Raw genomic sequence first — 22493 nt, forward strand, 5'->3', positions numbered from 1 at the left:
TAAACAGCCATACTCAAAAAGGCAGCATTTCTTGTTCTCATTTCATTACACAAAACTGTGCCCTTCTCCATCTGCATTGATCCCTTAATCACTAAAGAAAACGGAGAAGGAGAGACTGGGTGATTTAGAACTTGGAAAATTTAGCATGCATCTTCAAATAGAGTAAAAGTCCATATTGTTTTATTTTCCCTGCAGAAGGTTCTTCTTTGATTGTATCCTTTTTCTAAAAGCCATTTTTCTCTTTATCTACCATTTCCTTCTCTATTCCATAACAAAATTCCCCCTCTTTTTTCTCTGCCTTTTTTCCCCTCTTCCTTCCACCCTCTATGTTTCATTTGCTTAAATGAAGGGGGAGGGTGTCCTTTCTGGCCATACTCAAGAGAGAGAAAAGGAGGCCTTTAAATAAAATAAATGCCATGAAAAATAAGACATGGGACAAAGCAGGGAGCAAAGCCTGGGAGGGGAAGATACTGGGAGAGAGCCAGAGCAGGAGAAGAATATAAAAGAGGAGGGCCAAGAAAGAGAAAAGGCAAGAGAAGAGAGGCTGCTAGAAAGAGGTGCAAGAAGGTCAGCCGCTTACTGCCAGGTTCCTGGGTTCCCATCCCCTCTCCACAAAAGGACCCCGGCAGGACTGAAATGGGAGGGGGGGAGGTCAAAAGAGGCAAAGGGCCGATTCACAAAAAAGCTCTGCGCTCCCCCCTTCACTTAAGGCCTTCACACCCCACCTCCACCTCATGGCTGCAGCTTGAGTCAACCATTATCCCCTCTTCAGCCATCTGACACTCCAGCACAAGCCAATTATCAAGCCCTCTGCTCCTGCACAGCTCCTCTCATACTGATGCGACATGCACGAACATACAACCAGACACAAAGGCTTCATAATGGTGCATTAAACAAGGTGTTGTCAGCCCCGCGCACATGTGCAAATGTCTCATTAGCAAACCATTATCAATGACAGTTGCTCCAACACTGAACATTGCATCGTTTGTTTTAGGCTTGTTCATAAAATTCTACGTATAATCTTCAATCGGTGTATCAGATCAAAGTTATTAATGAACTCTTCATATTTTGCTGTTGTGTTTCAGGTTGCTAGGGAGATGCAGAACATTTCTTTTAGAAAATTACACATGTTTGGTATCAAATAATATCCTTGTTTATTTTTACTTGTATCCAGATAATCACATTCCATATAGCTATTAATTTTGAAGTGTTAGTAAATTTGAATATTATGAAACCCCACTAAATACATTATGTAGTAAATAATCACTTTCTATATCCTGACTGAAATTCCTAATTTTCAATGGTATTATAAAAGTAGGCATCAGAAACAGAGTGAGCTGGTTAAAGTCAAACAAATCCAGCAGACAGCTGTGTTTAGTTTCAATGAATTGCTTGTGGGAAGTGGACAGTGGCACATTATGGTAGCAAATTAAAACTTTCCTGAGAGACATGGTGTAATAGTTAGAACAAAACACATAATAAGAACATCTCCAAAAGAAAGTGATGCAGGCAGGATGGCAGCTGTGTATCTTACATTCAGTGCCAAAGGCATCCCATTATGCCTTTTTAGTTCTCCTCTTCCTGCCCTCAGGGTTCATGGAAGAAGGAGCTGCACTGCAGCAAAACAATTTAAACATCCCCCTTCCCTGTTTCCATTCCTATATAACATGAGCACACTATGTTGCACATGGACTCAAATAATGTTGCTCGTGTCCACCATACATGTATAGCAATAATGTAATCTAAGGGGAAAGAATCACAAGAATCTACACAATTCCAAATCTCTCTGTGACATTTCAGATGATATTATCCTTCATATCTAAAATGTAATCATATCCTTCATATCTGTAATGTCCTAAAATGGTTGTTGCTTGACAATGGCTGTATGCATGTGGAATCTGTACATTCTGGACCAAGCAGACCAAGTTAAGCAGACCAGTGAATGTAAAGCATTTATCAAAGCCTGGGCTCTTGCATCTGTAATCATGGACGAGGGTTTTAGTCCCACATGGCTCTGTTCTTCAAGGCGTCCTACACCGAATGAGCACTCTGTTATACAGTTATAATATGATATATGAGACTGTGTGTTCTGTGTGTGGCAGAGCTCTTCCACCCAATTATTTCACTTTAATTATTCACTTATAGTTTTACTGCACCTGTATAGTAACACCTGTGCCCACCATTCACAATACCAAGCATACATACCAAGACTCAGGGAGAGAGGTTAAGGGGAGGACAAATGAAAAGTGTAGAAGAATAAAAGAACAAAGGGCGGAACCCCAAATTCAATATAGAAGAATGTCCTATTAGAACTAAGAAATGCCTCTCGACAACTGTCACAATATGGTAAGTCACAAATATCTCTATTAAGACTGTTTTCTTGAACTAAATGAGGTCGTCATTGTGAATATTTTAACATCTGACTTGATCATGGAACACACATTAAAAATCCCCCTGGTGGCCAACAGTAATTTCCAGCAGGGTACGCAGGGGTACGTCTCACACGCAGGTGGACTCCACAGTGGTTCATCATTCTGCCACATCACTTATATTTATTTATTTCAGTAACCCGACCTGGTGAACCTGACCACATTTTTTTTGAAAGTTGCAGGAAAATGCCTATTCTGTAAGTAGGATCTGAATTAGTGATCACAACATACATGCCAAAGGTTATCCATACAACACGTCCATATGCATACAAACTGTGCAGTGAAGCGAATGCAATGAACAATCATCATCATGAAAGATTCATGATAAAGACAGGTCAGCAGTCAGCAGGGCTACAATTACTGGTTGAATCTTACATTTGTATATTTCATATATACTTGGTCACATTACATTTTTGCATAATCTTTAAAAAGCTTCTTCCAGGGTTTCAAGACTGTACAAACCCTAAAAATGAGATCCATCCTCATCATGAGATGTTTTTCTATACCAGAAAATGGTTAAGATGGCTGACCTGAGAGCAGAGTAGGAGCCCAGTGACAATGAGGCAAAATCTGGGTGGTAGAACAGGTAGACAGAAGATACACAGGTCGGCAGGATATCGATCACACCCACTGCAACAATTTGCCCATCCAGCCAATATTGCTGGTGGAAGGAACCATAGCCCATGGTAGGTCCATCCACTGAATATTCAGCCTTAAGACAGAGAAAATAAAAATAGAACAGTTAAAGGTGTTGCTCAGAAAAGTACAAGTCATTCAGGTGGTGCAGTTTGTATTAAGGACATAAATCATAAAAGGACAACATAGTACTTTACAGAAAACTTTGACTTGGTTAACAGACTAACTTCCTGTCTCACGTACACACATTTATTGTGGTGTATTAAGGCAGACTTTTCCCCTGCCAGGCCTCACACATTAAGTGTGGGGGCGTACAGTAGCCTCATGTTCAGTCTAGTAATGGCTCCCAAATGTGGAGTGCGAGGAGTGCAAGAGCTCATATTTGTTGGGGGGTGGGGGAGGGGGAGGGGGATGGAGTCAGGCCCACAGAAACACTCCAGGAGAGGACTATTTAATAAAAGACCCTTCATGAGGAAAAATTCATTTCACCAGGAGATGGTGGAGTGTTGCCAACATTTCCCCTATATGTTTATGTCTGCTCTCTTCATGTGATATGAAAGAATGTAGGTATAGGGCTACATGCTTGGCTCCAACGGTTCATAAAACACTTAAATATTTGACATGCATTATGCTTGAGGCCTTTAACCCCAAAGGGGTGTGTGTGCCACATTCCTCACTATATAAGGTTTTCTTGAACAGCTCTGGCACTAAATGAAATGAATGCATATTAAATAAATGAAAATTGTATCCATTCAACACACTCAAACACTCCAGTCTTACACAATGTCTACCAGAGTGCATTTCGGTGTTGTGTGTGAGTGAAAGAAGGTGGGGAAAACCTGTCTAACTGTGGCTCAACATCAGAAGAAATTTGATATAGAGATGATGACCTTAATGTGACCTTTTCTAAAGGAAGGCAAAAATGGAGAAAGACAAAAGTTGGTATAGGGAAAGCTGGTGGTGTCCAAATCTGGAACAATCTGTGTGTAATCTGTGTGTGAGTGCACAGTTAGTGGAAATGTTTGTTATTTCTTGGCACTAGTAGACCAAGAAATACTGAAAGCTTTGTCAGAGGCCATTTAAAAGCAAAGTCAAGATTGGATTAGAGCATGTTAGAGGAGGGGCTTCTTACCAAACCTTTGGTATGTAAAAATGAACATATAGCCCATATATTAAAGAACATATAGCCCTCTGAAAATGTGTGTTTATTCACGCTGTTTCCTGTCTGACCTGTGCCTGACCTCAGATGACAGTTTAATGGTTGTGTCCGTGCCACTGTGGCAACAATCTAAACTTTCTTTAAAATGTTTCAAACCACCCCAGAGTTTTCTCCCCAGTCCCAAATCACTTTCATATGGTCCAAACATAGGACTATGGGACTAGCATGCTCAAGAAAGGTTGAAATGGTTGAATCCAATCCCAATAGCAGAAAGCACTGAAACTATCATGCCACCAAAAGTGGAAAAAAAATGAAGATAGAAATCTAATTTGTGGTTTTCATGTGAAATAAACAAATAAGAGTAATGGCAACAAAACAGATTTCGATTTTCAGGGATATAGTCAAATTATAAAATGGTGCTTTTGTTCCACTAAATAAATTGCCTGACTGCTGCTTATTTCTCAATGAAAATGAAAAAGAGCAGCAGGACTGGTTCACATTTTTATGTGTTTTTCTGCTTAACCTAAATTACGATTCTGCAGCTGTGGGATGCTTCAACCTACTATGGACAATTAAGTTCTGATTCATGCAATGAACAACAACAGAAACTTGTATATCTATATACAATTGCTAACAAGTAACAGGTAGCATAGAAATGTCAATAAGCAAAAACGTAATTTCTTTCAGGCTGACTTGTTTTCAGGTACTGGCACGGCTGGTTGATTTTTTTTTGGGGGGGGGGGGGGGGGGGGGGGGGGGGGGGGGGGGGGGTTACAGCTGATAACAATAAGATTTACTTCACTGCTATAATATGATATACTCTGTTTCCATTCTCTGTATATAAACAATTTTGGTAAAATGGGACAGAGTAACAGATTAAATCTGCCAGCCTAGGTGCTATTTATCATTTGCGCCATTGCTTGTTTAATTCAGTTGTATAAAAGAGGATTTGCAAGGATGCCGATTACAGATCACAAAATAAAAATCCTTCTGGTGAGTGACTATCCAAGTGTGTTCTTTTAATAGTGCAGAGTAGAGACAGATGGAGACCATCGTGTAGGGCTACTGCATTACAGTCATGCACAACAACTCTAAAATGCAAACCATTTAGAGAAAGGCAGGCAATAGAGAGACTAGCAAAAAAGAATAAGATAAGAATAAGATTTACTTCACTGCTATAATATGATGTACTCTGTTTCCATTCTCTGTATATAAACAATTTTGGTAAAATGGGACAGAGTAACAGATTAAATCTGCCAGTCAGTTTGTCTGCTCCTGGCCTTCAACCCTCTTCAAGTGGTTGTAGTTTAATCTCTGGTGTAATAAGGCATGCCAAGAGCTTGCTAAAACAGTTACATTACTCAAAGTTACAGATAAAATCAATATCCTTCAAAACCATCTACAATTTCAATTATTTAACAGTATAAAGTGTACAAATGCATAGGGAGTGGCATGTTGCATGAAATGCAATTATTCAAAAATCTAACAACCACATTGTTTGGGAGAGGCACTCTATTCTGACTGAAATGTTACCATTGCAAAAATGTAGGAGACATTTATCTTATTAAAAGTATGCTCCGGTTGTACTTTCTGTAAAGCATTTGTGAGATCCTAGTGTTTGATGTCACAGAGCTGTCATCATAGCAAGAGGGCTGTTATAGTACAATAGCAGTCACCATAGGCACACAGATTACAGCCATTTATTTCACATAACTATTGTACTGTTGTACATGGGCATAGTACAAAACAACCTTTAGTGAAAAACCCTGGTCGATCCAGTGTAAAGGATTTTAGAGGAGAGATGGAGTGTGAGACAGAAAATGTAAATAGTGTATGCTGGACAAAACAGATTATGTTTATTTAAATGAGTGTGTTGCAAAAGATATACTATTGATGTGCAGTACATTTAAGAACCGCTCATTTTCTGTGCCATAATTCCATGAGAAAATCCTTTTCTTTATTCGGGGGCAAGTCCTTACAGGTAACCCGTCTGGGTGAATAACCACTTGTAATTAACTGTCAACATGCCAACGGAAATACATACCTCTAACGGTGAATCACAGAGAAATCTCCGGAACTGTGGAGGGAGGAAGAGAAAAGGAAGCAGAGAGAAACTGTTAATGCTCTGGGTCACCAACTATTTTGAAAAGCCATAAATGAAAACCATGCATGTCTCTATTTCTGTTACCTCTAGTTTATCCCTCCCCATTTTCTCCAAATTCAGGTATCAAATATCCAATAACTTCTGATAAAGAAGCCCTATTTACACAAATGAAATCACTTATCAAGTAGAGTTTAATTTAAAGGAGAACATAGTGAAAGCTTAAATAGTCAGCAGTGCTGGCACATCTCTAAACACAGTTTAAAATGAAGACATCAGACATCAGTTACTGAGGGAATCATGTCTAATATCTTCCTCCTATTTTCCCTACTGCTCCTTGTTTTTAGCACCAAAGGTGACAGATGAGCTGACCTGCAGGGCTGAAGGACAATGTAGCGCAAGCCTCCATATTCGCTTCCACTACTCAAACCCACTTCACAATAAGAGCTTTTGGTTTACTGATCCACGGTTACAAGCTCTGAGTTTGGAAAGGAAATGCAAAAATCCAGCTATGTTACTCATTTGCAAGGACATCGAACTTTAGTTTGTTCCACTACTGCGTAGAAGTTAGGCCTAGATAGTCCAGAAACCTCAAAGAGAATAGCTTTATTTTATTTTTTTCCCACCTAACTTTCACTGCTGATAGTGATCCAATGTGTAGTCTGTAATTATGAGAGTCACAAAACAATAAACCAGATTCACCTGCACAAACATGCCATTAAACCGTAATTTTCCATTTCTAATTCTGCAGTGACTACTGCTCTGCCAGTAGATAGCAAAGACGCACAATGTGCAATGTTTAGGGAATATCGACCTTAGTTATTAAATTATATCATTTACAGATGTGTTGTAAAACCTATTGCTGGGTGCATTACCAATAATCTACAATCTATCATACCTCATCAGGCAAATGAGTTTGTGAACCTTCTACCCTCAAATGCCTGGTAATGAACACTACTGCATGCTTGCATGCGTCATATTAAAATGCAATAACCAAGTACTGTGGAGGCTGCTCTCCTGGAGCCTGGCATGGTCTGACCCCAGTCTTGAGCCTGATAAACAGCAGATTACTAGATCCTGTCAGGCTGACACAAACACATGAACAGACAAACTCACTGGTAGACACACTCAGCACGAGATGAGACAATCTGATGCACCAGTATAATCAGTCAGACATGAAGATGAAAAGGGAATATGTGAAGGCGGTACATTTTCTTTTTCTCAGCCTGAAATTCAACAGCAGATACAGTATGTCTGTAAACAGAGTGACTTCTGGAGCACTCATCCACAACACATGGAGTTCATCACTTCCTCTCTGACTCTCCCTTTACTATACTAAACACTCATCTGTATGACTCACTCATCTCTCTCTGCTGCAGGAGTGAGTGATTGTTAGGAGCATTTTTTCAAACCTTTTCTAATTTCTAACCTTTATTGTCACCCTGGGTGGTGCTTAATATCATTGGGGAGCACTTTTCTGTAATTGGTGGTCGTTTGTTCGCAGATTTTTTGAATTGTCTGGCGGTCACAGTGCCTCCGGGTTGGAGAAACTCACCTGCAGACACGCCATCAAACTCTTCCCACCGGTCAGTGTGTCTGGGGAGGAGTGTGGCCTGGCTCAATTTGGCTCTTAGCTTCAAAGTGGATGAGTTTAGATTTCACCGTTTATGTCACCACTGATTCTCTGAAGTGTTTTGGTTGTGGGGAGGAGGGTCATGTGATCCGGTAATGTCCAAATAACGCGGAGGATCGTCGGCCACCCGTCCGGGCAGCGCGTGCACAACGAGGGCAGCGAGTCCGCGCAAAGCGCACAGAGTGTCACAGGTAGTATCACACTCAAGCACAAGCACAACACAAATACAGAGTCAGAGAGGCACACACAGAGCACAATGGCAGGCATAGCCGTGGAGGTGAAGGAGCCAGCAGGGTTGCAGGGGGACCTGGACCTCAGGAGTCAGCACCTCACCAGAGAGCTGGTGGAGCAGATGGCCACAAGAGTGGCTGAGCTCTGCTCACCTCACACACATATCTCACAGGATTCACACAGCTCACGGGACATGCACAGCACCCTGATGGACACACAGAGCGGACAAAGCACTTTGCTGGACAAATCATTATAATCTTAGCCCTGCTGAGGTTGACTCTATTGCTGAAGGTGCAGCAACCTCACTGAGAATCACGCTTGATTCTGTTGCCCCCCTGAAAAAGAAAATAGTAAATCAGAGGTGTGCCCCCTGGTATAATTCACATATTAGGACCCTCAAGCAGAAAGTGCAAAGCTGGAAAGGAAATGGCATTTCTGTAAAATAGACAGCTATCATGTAGCCTGGAAAGACTGTCTATTAGTTTATAAAAAGGCCCTCCGTAAGGCTAGAACAGCTTATTTTTCTTCTTTAATTGAGGATAATAAGAGCAACCCCAGGTTTCTTTTCAGCACTGTGGCCAAATTAACTAAGAGCCACAGTGTTTTAGATCCACGTATCCCGTCTTCCCTTAGTGGTGAAGACTTCATGAGCTTCTTCACTGATAAAGTTCTAGCTATCAGAGAAAAAGCTAACCAGGCCATCCCAAAAACTGGATCATCACCAGATGTGCTGACTGTGGGAACATACAGTTTCTCCAACGAGCCCTTAAACTCTTTCTGCCCTATATATTTTTCTGAGGCATCTTCGCTAATTCAGAAATCCAAGACCACCACGTGTCTTTTAGATCCCATCCCAACACACCTGTTGAAGGATGTTTTACCAGTGATAGGCAGTTCTATCCTGGACCAGATCAATGGTTCTTTAGTGTCAGGTTATGTAACCCGGTCCTACAAGGTGGCAGTGATTAAGCCGTGACTTAAAAAAACCATTACTGGATCCTGACGTATTAGCAAATTATAGGCCGATATCCAACCTTCATTTTATCTCTAAAGTTCTTGAGAAGGTGGTGGTGACTCAGTTACTGGAGCGCCTGCAGAGGAACAGCCTGTTTGAGATGTTTCAGTCAGGCTTTAGAGCTCATCACAGCACAGAAACAGCACTTCTTAAAGTTACTAATGATCTTCTCATAGCTTCAGATCATGGACTGGTGTCTATGCTGGTTCTGCTGGATCTCAGTGCTGCTTTTGATACAGTTGATCACAGTATCATGTTACATAGACTGGAACATGTGATTGGGATTAAAGGGACAGCACTAAACTGGTTTAGATCATATTTATCTGATAGATACCAGTTTGCTCATGTCCATGGCGTTCCCTCTTCATACAGTAGGGTTAGCCCTGGGGTTCCTCAAGGTTCTGTACTTGGACCAATCCTCTCCACCTTGTACATGCTTCCCTTAGGGAACATTATTCGGCAGCATGGGATAAATTTTCATTGTTATGCTGATGACACTCAGCTTTATTTATCCATGAAACCCGAGGAGACAGAGAAGTTAGTGAAGCTCCAGACCTGTCTTAAAGACATAAAGTCCTGGATGTCTTCAAATTTCCTCCTCCTTAACTCAGGAAAAACTGAGGTCATGGTGTTTGGTCCTGAACCTCTCAGGGATAGATTAGATCACATGATCACTCTAGATGGTATCTCATTAACATCTAGTCTCTCTGTGAGGAATCTAGGAGTAACTTTTGATCAAAATCTCTCCTTCAACTCACACATTAAAAAAGTCTCCAGAAGTGCCTTTTTTCACCTGAGGAACATCTCAAAGATCAGGAAGCTACTGACGCAGCCTGATGCTGAAAAGTTAATTCATGCTTTTGTTACTTCCAGGCTGGACTATTGTAATTCTTTATTATCAGGGTGCCCAAACAACTCTTTAAGAAGCCTCCAGCTGATCCAAAATGCTGCAGCCAGAGTTCTGACAGGTATTGACAAAAGAGATCACATAACTCCTGTAATGGCGTCGCTTCATTGGCTGCCCGTTAAATTTAGAATAATTTTTAAAACCTTTCTTCTGACCTACAAGGTCCTCAGAGGCCTAGCTCCATCCTACCTGGAGGAGCTAGTGATACCTTACCAGCCCAATAGACCGCTCCGCTCTCAGAATGCTGGTCTACTTGTGGTTCCCAGAGTTTCTAGGAGTAGAATGGGGGGCCGAGCATTTAGCTACCAGGCCCCCCTGCTATGGAACCAGCTCCCTGTCCAGGTACGGGAGGCTGACTCCATCGCTACTTTTAAGATCAGACTTAAAACCTACCTCTTTGAAAAAGCTTATTGTTGTTAATTTTGTAGTTCCAGTTACTATCATAGATAGAAAAATTATCATACTTAGGGGGTCGTCTAATCATTAGGTCACATTCTAGCTATGCTGTTATAGGCCAAGGCTGCCGGGGTCCAGAAACATGATCACCTGACAGGCCTCTGTCACCCCACTGGGTCATGGTTTCCTTTCCTCCTCCTCATTAAGCAGACTAGTTATGATGATTCCTGTGTAGTTTTTCTGCTTCTCCCCCCCCTCCCCTCTCTGTTTATTTACAGGTATCGCCACCTTTCGGAGCTGCATGATGACCTCCGGCCCCGCTTTGTGTGTGTTTCTGTGCTCTGTGCCTCTCCTCTCCTTCTCTCTCTCCCCTCCTCTCCTCTTCCCCCTCCTTCTCCTTCTCCTCTCCTCTCTCTTTACCCAGCCGGCCATCAGCAGGAGGGTCCCCCTACATGAGCCTGGTCCTGCTCAAGGTTTCTTCCTGTTAAAGGGGAGTTTTTCCTTGCCACTGTTGCTTGTCTGGGGTTAGGCCCTGGGATTCTGGAAAGCGCCTTGAAACAATTTTGATTGTATAAGACGCTATATAAATAAAGATTGATTTGATTTGATTTGAATGCACCCTCGAGGACCCTGCTGAGGGTGTAGAGCTGGTCCACTGTTCCACGCCCAGGATGAAAACCACATTGCTCCTCCTGAATCCGAGGTTCGACTATCTGGCGGACCCTCCTCTCCAGTACTCCTGAATAGACCTTACCAGGGAGGCTGAGGAGTGTGATCTCCTATAGTTGGAACACACCCTCCGGTGCCCCTTCTTAAAAAGAGGGACTACCACCCCGGTCTGCCAATCCAGCGACACTGCCCCTGATGTCCACGCAATGTTGCAGAGTCGAGTCAACCACGACAGCCCTACAACATCCAGAACCTTAGAGAACTCTGGACGGATCTCATCCAACCCCGGGGCCTTGCAACCGAGGAGTTTTTTTGACTACCTTGGCAACTTCAGCCCCGGAGATATGAGAGCCTATCCCCAGGTCCCCAGGCTCTACTTACTCACTGGAAGGTGTGTTGGTGGGATTGAGGAGGTCCTCGAAGTATTCCTTCTACCGATCCACAACATCCAGAGTTGAGGTCAGCAGCACACCATCACCACTATACACAGTGTTGACAGTGCACTGCTTCTTCTTCCTCAGACGCCTGATGGTGGTCCAGAACCTTTTCGAGGCCGTCCGAAAGTCGTTCTCCATGGCCTCACCGACCTCTTCCCATGCCGGGGTCTTTCAATCAATCAATCAATCTTTATTTATATAGCGTCTTATACAATCAAAATTGTTTCAAGGCGCTTTCCAGAATCCCAGGGCCTGACCCCAGACAAGCAACAGTGGCAAGGAAAAACTCCCCTTTAACAGGAAGAAACCTTGAGCAGGACCAGGCTCATGTAGGGGGACCCTCCTGCTGATGGCCAGCTGGGTAAAGAGAGAGGAGAAGGGGGAGGACAGGTAGAGGATAGAATAGGTAGGAGAGGAGAGGAGAGGGGTAGAGGAGAGGAGAAGTAGAGTGAAGGGGAGGTAGAGGAGAGGAGAAGGAGAAGGAGGAGGAGGGGAAAGAGGAGAGGAGAGGAAAGGAGAGGAGAGGGAGAGGGAGAGGGAGAGGAGAAGGAGAAGGAGAAGGAGAAGGAGAAGGAGAAGGAGAAGGAGAAGGAGAAGAGAGGAGAGGCACAGAGCACAGAAACACACACAAAAAATATGATGTACAATCACTTCAGCGGGGCCGGAGGTCATTATGCAGCTCCGAGGGCGGCGATACCTGTAAATAAATAGGGGGGGGGGGGGGGGGGGGGGGAGAAGCAGAAAAACTACACAAGAATCAGCATAACTAGTCTGCTTGATGAGGAGAGGAAAGGAGAGGAGAGGAGAGGAAACCATGACCCAGTGGAGTGACAGAGGCCTGTCAGGTGATCATGTTTCCGGACCCCGGCAGCCTTGGCCTATAACAGCATAACTAAGATGTGACCTAACGATTAGACGACCCCCTAAGTATGATAATTTGTCTGTCTATGATAGTAACTGGAACGACTGAATTAGTAACAATAAGCTTTTTCAAAGAGGTAGGTTTTGAGTCTGATCTTAAAAGTAGCAATGGAGTCAGCCTCCCGTACCTGGACAGGGAGCTGGTTCCATAGCAGGGGGGCCTGGTAGCTAAATGCTCGGCCCCCCATTCTACTCCGAGAAACTCTGGGAACCACAAGTAGACCAGCATTCTGAGAGCGGAGTGGTCTATTGGGCTGATAAGGTATCACTAGCTCCTCCTGGCAGGATGGAGCTAGGCCTCTGAGGACCTTGTAGGTCAAAAGAAGGGTTTTAAAAATTATTCTAAATTTAACGGGCAGCCAATGAAGCGACGCCAGTACAGGAGTAATGTGATCTCTTTTGTCAATACCTGTCAGAACTCTGGCTGCAGCATTTTGGATCAACTGGAGGCTTCTTAAAGAGTTGTTTGGACACCCTGATAATAAAGAGTTACAGTAGTCCAGCCTGGAAGTAACAAATGCATGGACTAACTTTTCAGCATCATGCCGCGTCAGCAGTTTCCTGATCTTTGTGATGTTCCTCAAGTGAAAAAAGGCACTTCTGGAGACTTTTTTAATGTGTGAGTTGAAGGAGAGATTTTGATCAAAAGTTACTCCTAGATTCCTCACAGAGAGACTAGATGTTAATGAGATACCATCTAGAGTGATCATGTGATCTAATCTATCCCTGAGAGGTTCAGGACCAAACACCATGACCTCAGTTTTTCATGGGTTAAGGAGGAGGAAATTTGAAGACATCCAGGACTTTATGTCTTTAAGACAGGTCTGGAGCTTCACTAACTTCTCTGTCTCCTCGGGTTTCATGGATAAATAGAGCTGAGTGTCATCAGCATAACAATGAAAATTTATCCCATGCTGCCGAATAATGTTCCCTAAGGGAAGCATGTACAATGTGAAGAGGATTGGTCCGAGTACAGAACCTTGAGGAACTCCATGGCTAACCCTACTGTATGAGGAGGGAACACCATGGACATGGGCAAACTGGTATCTATCGGATAAGTATGATCTAAACCAGTCTAGTGCTGTCCCTTTAATCCCAATCACATGTTCCAGTCTATGTAACAGGATGCTGTGATCAACTGTATCAAAAGCAGCACTGAGGTCCAGCAGAACCAGCATAGAGACCAGTCCATGATCGGAAGCTATGAGAAGATCATTAGTGACTTTAAGAAGTGCTGTTTCTGTGCTGTGGTGAGCTCTAAAGCCTGACTGAAACATCTCAAACAGGCTGTTCCTCTGCAGGTGCTCCAGTAACTGAGTCACCACCACCTTCTCTAGAACTTTAGAGGTAAAAGGAAGGTTGGATATTGGCCTATAATTTGCTAAGACATCAGGATCCAGTGATGGTTTTTTAAGCAACGGCTTAATCACTGCCACCTTGTAGGACCAGGGTACATAACCTGACACTAAAAAACCATTGATCTGGTCCAGGATAGAACTGCCTATCAATGGTAAAACATCCTTCAACAGGTGTGTTGGGATGGGATCTAAAAGACACGTGGTGGTCTTGGATTTCTGAATTAGCGAAGATGCCTCAGAAAAATATATAGGGCAGAAAGAGTTTAAGGGCTCGTTGGAGAAACTGTATGTTCCCACAGTCGGCACATCTGGTGATGGTCCAGTTGTTGGGATGGCCTGGTTAGCTTTCTCTCTGATAGCTAGAACTTTATCAGTGAAGAAGCTCATGAAGTCTTCACCACTCAGGGAAGAAGGGATACGTGGATCTAAACACTGTGACTCTTAGTTAATTTGGCCACAGTGCTGAAAAGAAACCTGGGGTTGCTCTTATTTTCCTCAATCAAAGAAGAAAAATAAGCTGTTCTAGCCTTGCGAAGGGCCTTTTTGTAAACTAATAGACAGTCTTTCCAGGCTACATGGTAGCTGTCTATTTTACAAGAATGCCACTTCCTTTCCAGTCTTCGCACTTTCTGCTTGAGGGTCCTGATATGTGAATTATACCAGGGGGCACACCACCTTAAACTTAGCTACAGCATTATCTGAAAGACATCTGCTATAGTAAGACTTTGTTCTGAGCATAGAAGAATCCTTAATCATAAATGTAAAAGTGATCAAAGAATGGTCTGACAGGGCTGGGTTCTGAGGGAACACTGACACATGTTCTACCTTAACACTTAACACCATAAGTCAGAACTAGATCTAGGGTGTGGTTAAAGCTATGAGTTGGTTGGTTTATCTGCTGGAGGAAACCAACTGACTCAAGTAATGAAATGAAGCCATTTCTAAAGCTGTCATTTATAACGTACATATGGATATTAAAGTCTCCAATGATAATGACTTTTTCCGTTCTAAGGACCAAGTCAGATAAGAAATCAGAGAACTCAGACAGGAACTCTGAATGTGGCCCAGCAGGGGGCCGATATACAACTACAAACAGAAGTGGCTTTTCTGTCCTCCAGTTCAGATGAGTGATGCCAAGAGTCAGGCTTTCAAATGAACTGAAGCTATGTTTTGGTCTGGGATTAATTAATAACTTGGAGTGATAGATTGCTGCCACTCCCCCTCCTCGACCAGTAACACGTGGAATATGATAATTAAGATGGGTAGGAGGAGTAGATTCATTTAAGCTCACATACTCCTCCTCCTGAAGCCAGGTCTCAGTAAGACAAAATAAATCAATGTGATGATCCGCTATCAGGTCGTGCACTAATAGGGATTTACACAAAAGAGATCTAATATTTAACAGTCCACACTTAATTGTGATATTAGTTTCTCCAACTTGTGCTTTAGTATTAATTTTAATAAGATTACAGTGATTGACCGCTCCCCTGCTCTGTGCTTGGTGAACTTTTAACCGTGGAACAGAGACTACTTCTATAGTGTTAAATATGTTATTGTTGGTGGATGAGGGTTCTAAGGAAGCAGCAGAGAGGTGTGTAAGACTACAACTCTGCATCCTGGTCTGGACCCTGGATTGTCAGGTCACTTTGGGTCTAATAAAATTAGCCAGATTACTAGAAATGAGAGAAGCACCATCTCGTGTGGGATGGACACCGTCTCTCCTAATCAGACCAGGTTTTCCCCAAAAGGTGCTCCAATTGTCTATAAAGGCCACCTGGTTTTCGGGGCACCACCGTGACAGCCAGCTACGAAGCGATGACATGCGGCTAAACATCTCATCGCTGGCCAGATTGGGGAGGGGACCAGAGAATGCTACGGAGTCCGACATCGTTTTTGCGTAGTTACACACCGACTCCAAGTTAATTTTAGTGACCTTCGACTGACGAAGCCGGGTGTCGTTGGCTCCAACGTGAATAATAACTTTACCAAATTTACGATTACGTCTCGCCAGTAGCCATAAATTTGCTTCTATGTTGCCCGCTCTGGCCCCCGGAATGCACCTAACTATGGTCGCTGGAGTCGGCTTCACGTGGCGCAAAACAGAGTCGCCAATTACCAGGGTCGGTTTCTCAGCGGGTGTGTCGCCGAGTGGGGAAAAGCGGTTAGCCACGGGAAGCGGTTGGTGGTGCACCGTGGGCCTTTGTTTTGGGCTACGCTTCCTACGAACCGTCACCCAGCCACCCTGGCTAGCCGGCTGCTCGGCTGCTGCCAGGGGACCGCTAGCTGTAGCTACGCTAGGCGGCTCCGCAGCAGCTAGCTTCTCCTGGCTACTTGACGCAACTCCAGCTAACTCCAAACTGCGGAACCGCGTCTCAAGCTCGCTAAGTCTCGCCTCCATAGCCATAAATAAACTACACTTTCTGCACCTATTCCCTTCACTAAGGGAGGCAGAGGAGTAACTAAACATTTCGCACGCTGAACAGACAAAGACACCGGGTGAAACAGACGGTGAGGCCATGCTAACGCTAGTGATCAGCGAAGCCCTGTATTTGTTTAATATGGGTTGTTTCTCACTGTTGATATCAGGTGACTACAATGTCCCAAGTGTTCAAAATTTTAAGTAAAGTGAATACAACACACCAAGTGTTCAATATTAAGTGAATACAACACACCAAGTGTTCAATATTAAGTGAATACGGCACCCCGTGCACAATGCAACCAACGAACGATAGAGGAGACAGGAAGTGACGCAATACTCACGCCTCACTCTTTGCCACGGCAACAGCCGTAGTTGCACTCCGCTTGGCCTGCCGGTACCTATCTGCTGCCTCAGGAGTCCCACAGGCAAGTAAGGCCCGATACGACTCCTTCTTCAGCTTGACGGCATCCCTCACCGCTGGTGTCCACCAGCGGGTTCGGGCATTGCCGCCATGACAGGCACCAACCACCTTGCGGCCACAGCACCGGCCAGCCGCCTCAACAATGGAGGCACGGAACATGGTCCACTCGGACTCAATGTCGCCCGCCTCCCCCGGGACACGGTCAAAGCTCTCCCGGAGGTGTGAGTTGAAGCTCCTTCTGACAGGAGACTCTGCCAGGCGTTCCCAGCAGACCCTCACAACACGTTTGGGCCTGCCCGGTTTGTCCGGCATCCTTCCCCACCATCGGAGCCAACACACCACCAGGTGGTGATCAGTTGACAGCTCCGCCCCTCTCTTCACCCGAGTGTCCAGAACATGCGGCCGCAAATCCGATGACACAACCACAAAGTCAATCATCGATCTGCGGCCTAAGGTGTCCTGGTGCCAAGTGCACATGTGGACGCCTTTATGCCTGAACAAGGTGTTTGTTATGGACAATCTGAGACAAGCACAGAAGTCCAATAACAAAACACCACTCGGGTTCAGATCGGGGGGCCATTCTTCCCAATCACACCTATCCAGGTCACACTGTCATTGCCAACGTGAGCATTGAAGTCACCCAGGAGGACGAGGGAGCCCCCAGAATGAGCACTCTCCAGCACTCCCTCTAAGGACTCCAAAAAGGGTGGATACGCTGAACTGCTGTTTGGGCCATAGGCACAAACAACAGTCAGGATCTGTCCCCCCACCCAAAGGCGAAGGGAGGCTACCCTCTCATTCACCGGGGTAAACTCCAATATACAAGCACTGAGCTGGGGAGCAACGAGAATTGCCACCCCTGCCCATCGGTAGAGAGTCCAACCCCTCTCGAGAAGACTGGTTCCAGAGCCCTTGCCGTGCGTCGAGGTGAGGCCAACTATATCTAGTCTGCCGGACTACATGGGCAGAGGTCCGGCCACCAGGCGCTCGCCAACGTGCCCCTCCCCCAGACCTGGCTCCAGGAGGAGGCCTCGGTGACCCGAGCCCGAGCAAGGGAAACTTGGCACCAATGTTGTTCTTCATCATGAAGGGGTCCTGGGCTATGCTTTGTCTGATCCCTCACCTCGGACCTGTTTGCCATGGGTGGCCCTACCAGGGGCATGTAGCCCCAGACAACGGAGCTCCTAGGATCATTGGGACAAGCAAACCCCTCCACCACGATAAGGTGGTAGCCCAGGAGGGGCACAGACATAACAGTACATAAAATGCTAGTCATATATATCAAATTCAGGGAGGAAAATGATGTCAGCGATAAAACTGTGTTTGGTGGCATCATCCAGCTGACAGCATGCACTGCTCAGGATATTGGACATACTGGACATGCAGAGAATGGTAATGCTGACCTCTGATGGTGCCTCAGTAATGCTAGGAAAACACAACGGAGTTGCAGCTTTGTTGAAGCGCCAAATACCACACCTAACTGAACAACATTGTGTGGCCCATAGAGAGGACTTGGGCATTGATGATGCCTGGAAAGATGTGCCTTTGATGCGAGATGTGGAAACTCTTCTTAGAACGGTATATTCCACTTTCTCTCGGTCCACTGTGAGGAAGGGCAAATTGGAGGCCCTAGCAAAGATTCTTGATGAAGAGACACTGTCATTTAGGCCTCTGAATGAAGTGCGATGGCTGTCGCGACACCAAGCTGTGAATGCTGTTCTGAATAACTACACTGTGCTTGAAGAATACTGCAAAAGAGAAATCACTGATAACAGAGATCCAATGGCAAAGTACTGCTACAAAAAGCTGAGTGATCCAAAGTTCAAGGTTACTGTCACTGTTCTGGGAGATATTTTAGGTGAGCTAGCACAACTCTGCCTCACTTTACAAAGACGCAATCTGACTGTGATGGAAGGACACTGCTTTGCTAGAGCAAAGATTGAGAAGTTACGTTCCCAATACTTGAAGGAGAAGGACGTGCAGTGGAGTGACCGTGTCAAAGGGGCAATGGGGACCTCATCAGCTGACGGCAGAAATACTGATGAGAACACTGCAATAACATAATACTGGGACATCCATTCATTCCGTTCATTCATTCATTCAGTTCATTTATTTACATTTCTATAGTTTTATATTTTATATTGATATTCTATTTTTTATTTATTCTATTTTATTTCTAATTTTATTCTATTTTTATTTTTATTATTTTTAATATTTTAAACAGTGCTGTATGTTTCTTTGGGGAGATGCTAATTTCCCTAATGGACACCCCCTAAAGGGATCAATAAAGTACTCTGATTCTGATTCTGAGATTACTTTTTTTTATTAGTAAGCTCTGTGACCACATGGATGCTTGTTTTCCAGAGGATGAATTAAAGGAGTGGTCTGCATTTGACATTGAAGCATTGAGCTCAGACATCAGTTTTGACTATGGATCAGCAGACATTGGCAAAGAGGTATGAGGGCATTCTCCAGCACCCACAGTTTATGGAGGCTATTAACAGTCAATATGCTGACTTCAAGTACATAATGAAGCAAAAACCTAAACAGGGGACAATCAGCACATTCTCAGATATGGTAGCTGCAGTACCTAAATGTGAGGAGCTAAAGGAGATCTCACAGCTTGTGGATATTTGTGCTACATTCCAGGTTTCCAGTGCAGATTGTGAAAGAGGATTTAGTTTGATAAATCATATCAAAACAGCATCCAGAAATCGTCTTGAAGTGACACATTTGGACCAGCTGATGCGCATAAAGTCAAAGCAAGAAGCAGACGGAGTCATCAACCTGGACAAAGTGTACAACCATTGGAGAAGTGAGAAGGACAGACGTGAAAAATAAGGTAAAATTTAAGTCAGATTTGTGCATATTCTAGTGACATTTACTAAGATGTTTTATTTATGGATATTAATCATTAAATTCTATTATGACTAGATCATTTATGGGTAGTAGAAATGCTAATAAGACACTATCATAAGCTACAGCACACATCATTGTGGAAAATGTGAATGTTTTAATGTGAACAAAATGTTATATCTAAAAGGTGTGTATGTCTCATGTCTTCCAGATCAAGACCCTCACCCAGGCCAAAACTGGACCTCACCGACCTAAGCCAAAGCAGGACTCTCACATAACATACTACAAATCTCACGAACAATCTTCAATCACTGAGTTTTGTCTTTTTCATTTTAAGTGGGCCAAATGAGTTATATTAAAAGTAAACTAATGGAAATTGCAGTTGTAATTTGATTCTTTTAATGAGCCATGAAACTTTCTATGATCCCAGGTGTGATACTGGTGTGTGGCCACAGCGAGCACTTCTGATGTTGCTCACAGTGGTCCTCAGTGTGCTCAGGGAGGTTGTCTGTATGCCCAGACATATGAAAAATTAGAGGGAACATCGTCGATGAGTTTAAGAGCATGTGGTGCCTCAAAGATGACCTGTGTTGGTGGAGGATGAGGAGCTGGTCTTTGGAGTTTTCCTAAACTGAATGTTTTTTCTTTTTGTCTGAATAATTGCTTTGCTCTTCTAAAAATGGCCTAAACTAAAATGAGTTTTTGAAAAATACATACATACATACATACTAGTGAAATAATAAAAAATATATTTTACAATCTTTGCTGAGTAGGAGGAGCTGTTCTAGCTTAGCTAATATAGAGTATGAATATTAGCCAGAGATCTAGCTATGTATGTTATGTATGCCTTTGTCTACTATCTCATCAAATGCCCAAAACAATTAAGAGAGCCTAATAGGTGATACAGCTGCCATGCACGGATCAATAAATGTTTTAATGCTGGCCTAATAAAGAATAAAAGTGAATCTAATGGTCTGAATACTTCAAGACTTCTTGGCCTCATCAGGTTTGTTCATTATTTTGGATGTTCTGGTTGAAGCACATCAACAAGAGTTAATACAGATTCAACCAGATTTTGCTTTTACTGAAAATGAATAGCACATGTGGGGGAACTCTGAGTCACGGCTGAGTACAGCATTAAAGAACAGTAAGCGTGACTTACTGTGTGCTGTGTCTAAATAATTTTCAAGTATGCACTGCAACTATTCACACTAAAGAACTGCAGAAAATGCATACATTCCTAAACAAAGCCACTTCCTTCTAGGACACTGTGCCATCTAACGGCTGCATAATTTTGGCAGTATAGCTGAGCTTGCACAAATTCTATCCCCAATGCTATTCTGTTCCAAGCCAAGATTTAAATGGAAAATAAATACCTCTACAAATACTAAATGACCCAACTTCCTCTGTGGCACCAAGCTGAAAATGGCAGGGAAACAAAAGGCACCATCGCTACAATAACAATATGGTTCCTATTTGTTTAGGAATACCACAGGACAACAGGGAGCTTTGAGCTTCTGGGAAGCCAACAGGCTGGTTAACTAGGAGTTCATTCCAAATCAGTGAGTAGCTGTATGTGCATTAAAGCACTTTGAATGGATGAGCACAGCTGTAAATGCATGGCAGAAGAGTCTTGTAATTGTGTGTGACAATTACCATTTTCACAAACGGTAATACTGTACTTGTGAAAGCCAAGTGTCTTCAGACATTAATTTGTCTCCTAAATCACCTACTTTACCTGCATCCACCCTGAGAACTCTTTTTTTTTATTGGCAAGAGACAGCAAGCGTGTTTACATGTTTCCACAAATCTTTATTTGTGCTTTAACAGAAAATATAAATCCAGTCCCATGGCAGTTATAAGGCTGAGCTTATAACGGACACATTGCCATTAACAGAACTAGTGTTGTGGCACTAGGAAAGAATGTGCCACAGACTGCCCAATCTGACGACTTTTATTATTATTTATTTAATGACTTTCCTTTTTACAAGATGGAGAATTTAGTAATATACGGAGGTGTGCTGGCAAGAGAAGGTTGTTTTTCCAGCCCTGAGGGACAAAGTCTGCTGAGTACGTCTAACAGGTCTGCATCCTGACTAGACTTTAAGGTGGTATTTTATTTATACATACATCTGGAGGGGTGGAGATGGAAGTTGTTTGTATGTGTGCATGTATGTATGTATATGTATATCTGTGTACTTATTGTTAAATGTTTCTGACTCATAAAAATTATAGGCGTTTATGATTAAGGCTCATAGCTCTCCGTTTTGTCCGCAATGTGATGAGTATTATGGGAACTTAGACTTTGCAGAAGGTGACATCTGCAAAAGTGTGTAGCTGAACATAGTAGATATAATCATGCAGTACCTCTGTCTCACTACATTCGTTGGGGTCATCACCATGAATGGCCTTCTGGTAGCGGGCAAACAGCACCACTGACTGCTGATAGGACGCCATGAACTGAGGGTCCTCAAAGCTGACGGGCACTAGCCTCACCTTCAAGCAAAGCATGAGAGAGGAGGAAGCAATGGGGTGGATGGAAAGTTACATAAGGGTTGATAATGAATAGTTGGATGATGAAGAGGTTTAAAAAAAGAACTTCTAAGATGAGACATTTGTGCTTTGTAGGGATGAAGAGGGCAGGATTGAAAAATGAAAGTATAAAAGTGCTCTGCACAAGTATTTTGGCGTGTTAGGGTATATATCATGTCCAAGGTCCTGAAGCAACATAGCAGGTTTGGTTTTAGGTTGATGGCCAATTGACTGATTTTTCCTGTAATATTACATCAGAAGGACAGACAAATGGAAAGCAGTAGTGGGACAGTAATTTTTGAGGGAAGTTGAAGATGGGGCTAGTGCACTGGCCATCTCTGTGTCCTTGTTTTAGCACTGTGCCACCAAAGGG

The 22493-nt window shown here is 43.5% G+C and overlaps 1 protein-coding gene across 12 annotated transcripts in view; it reads right to left on the reverse strand.

The window, feature by feature from the left end:
* The window catches only part of LOC101073436 (arginyl-tRNA--protein transferase 1), a 56926-nt gene that overhangs the window by 23659 nt on the left and 10774 nt on the right, over positions 1-22493 (reverse strand). For 8 of the 12 annotated variants that reach the window (XR_003888318.1, XR_003888317.1, XR_003888319.1 and 5 more), the window contains 3 exons: positions 21956-22084; positions 6269-6301; positions 2960-3141 (listed from right to left, as the gene is read on the reverse strand). Coding sequence is in view for 9 of the 12 variants with exons in the window: in XM_011602880.2 (XP_011601182.1) it covers positions 2960-3141; positions 6269-6301; positions 21956-22084 (344 nt within the window). In the remaining 3 variants the exon portion in view is untranslated. The remainder of the gene's footprint in view (positions 1-2959; positions 3142-6268; positions 6302-21955; positions 22085-22493) is intronic. The other 4 variants (XM_011602883.2, XM_003963698.3, XM_029835593.1 and 1 more) reach the window with 3 other exon arrangements.

The sequence above is a fragment of the Takifugu rubripes genome, chromosome 4 (genome assembly GCF_901000725.2).
Source record: "Takifugu rubripes chromosome 4, fTakRub1.2, whole genome shotgun sequence".
NCBI classification, from domain to species: Eukaryota; Metazoa; Chordata; class Actinopteri; order Tetraodontiformes; family Tetraodontidae; genus Takifugu; species Takifugu rubripes.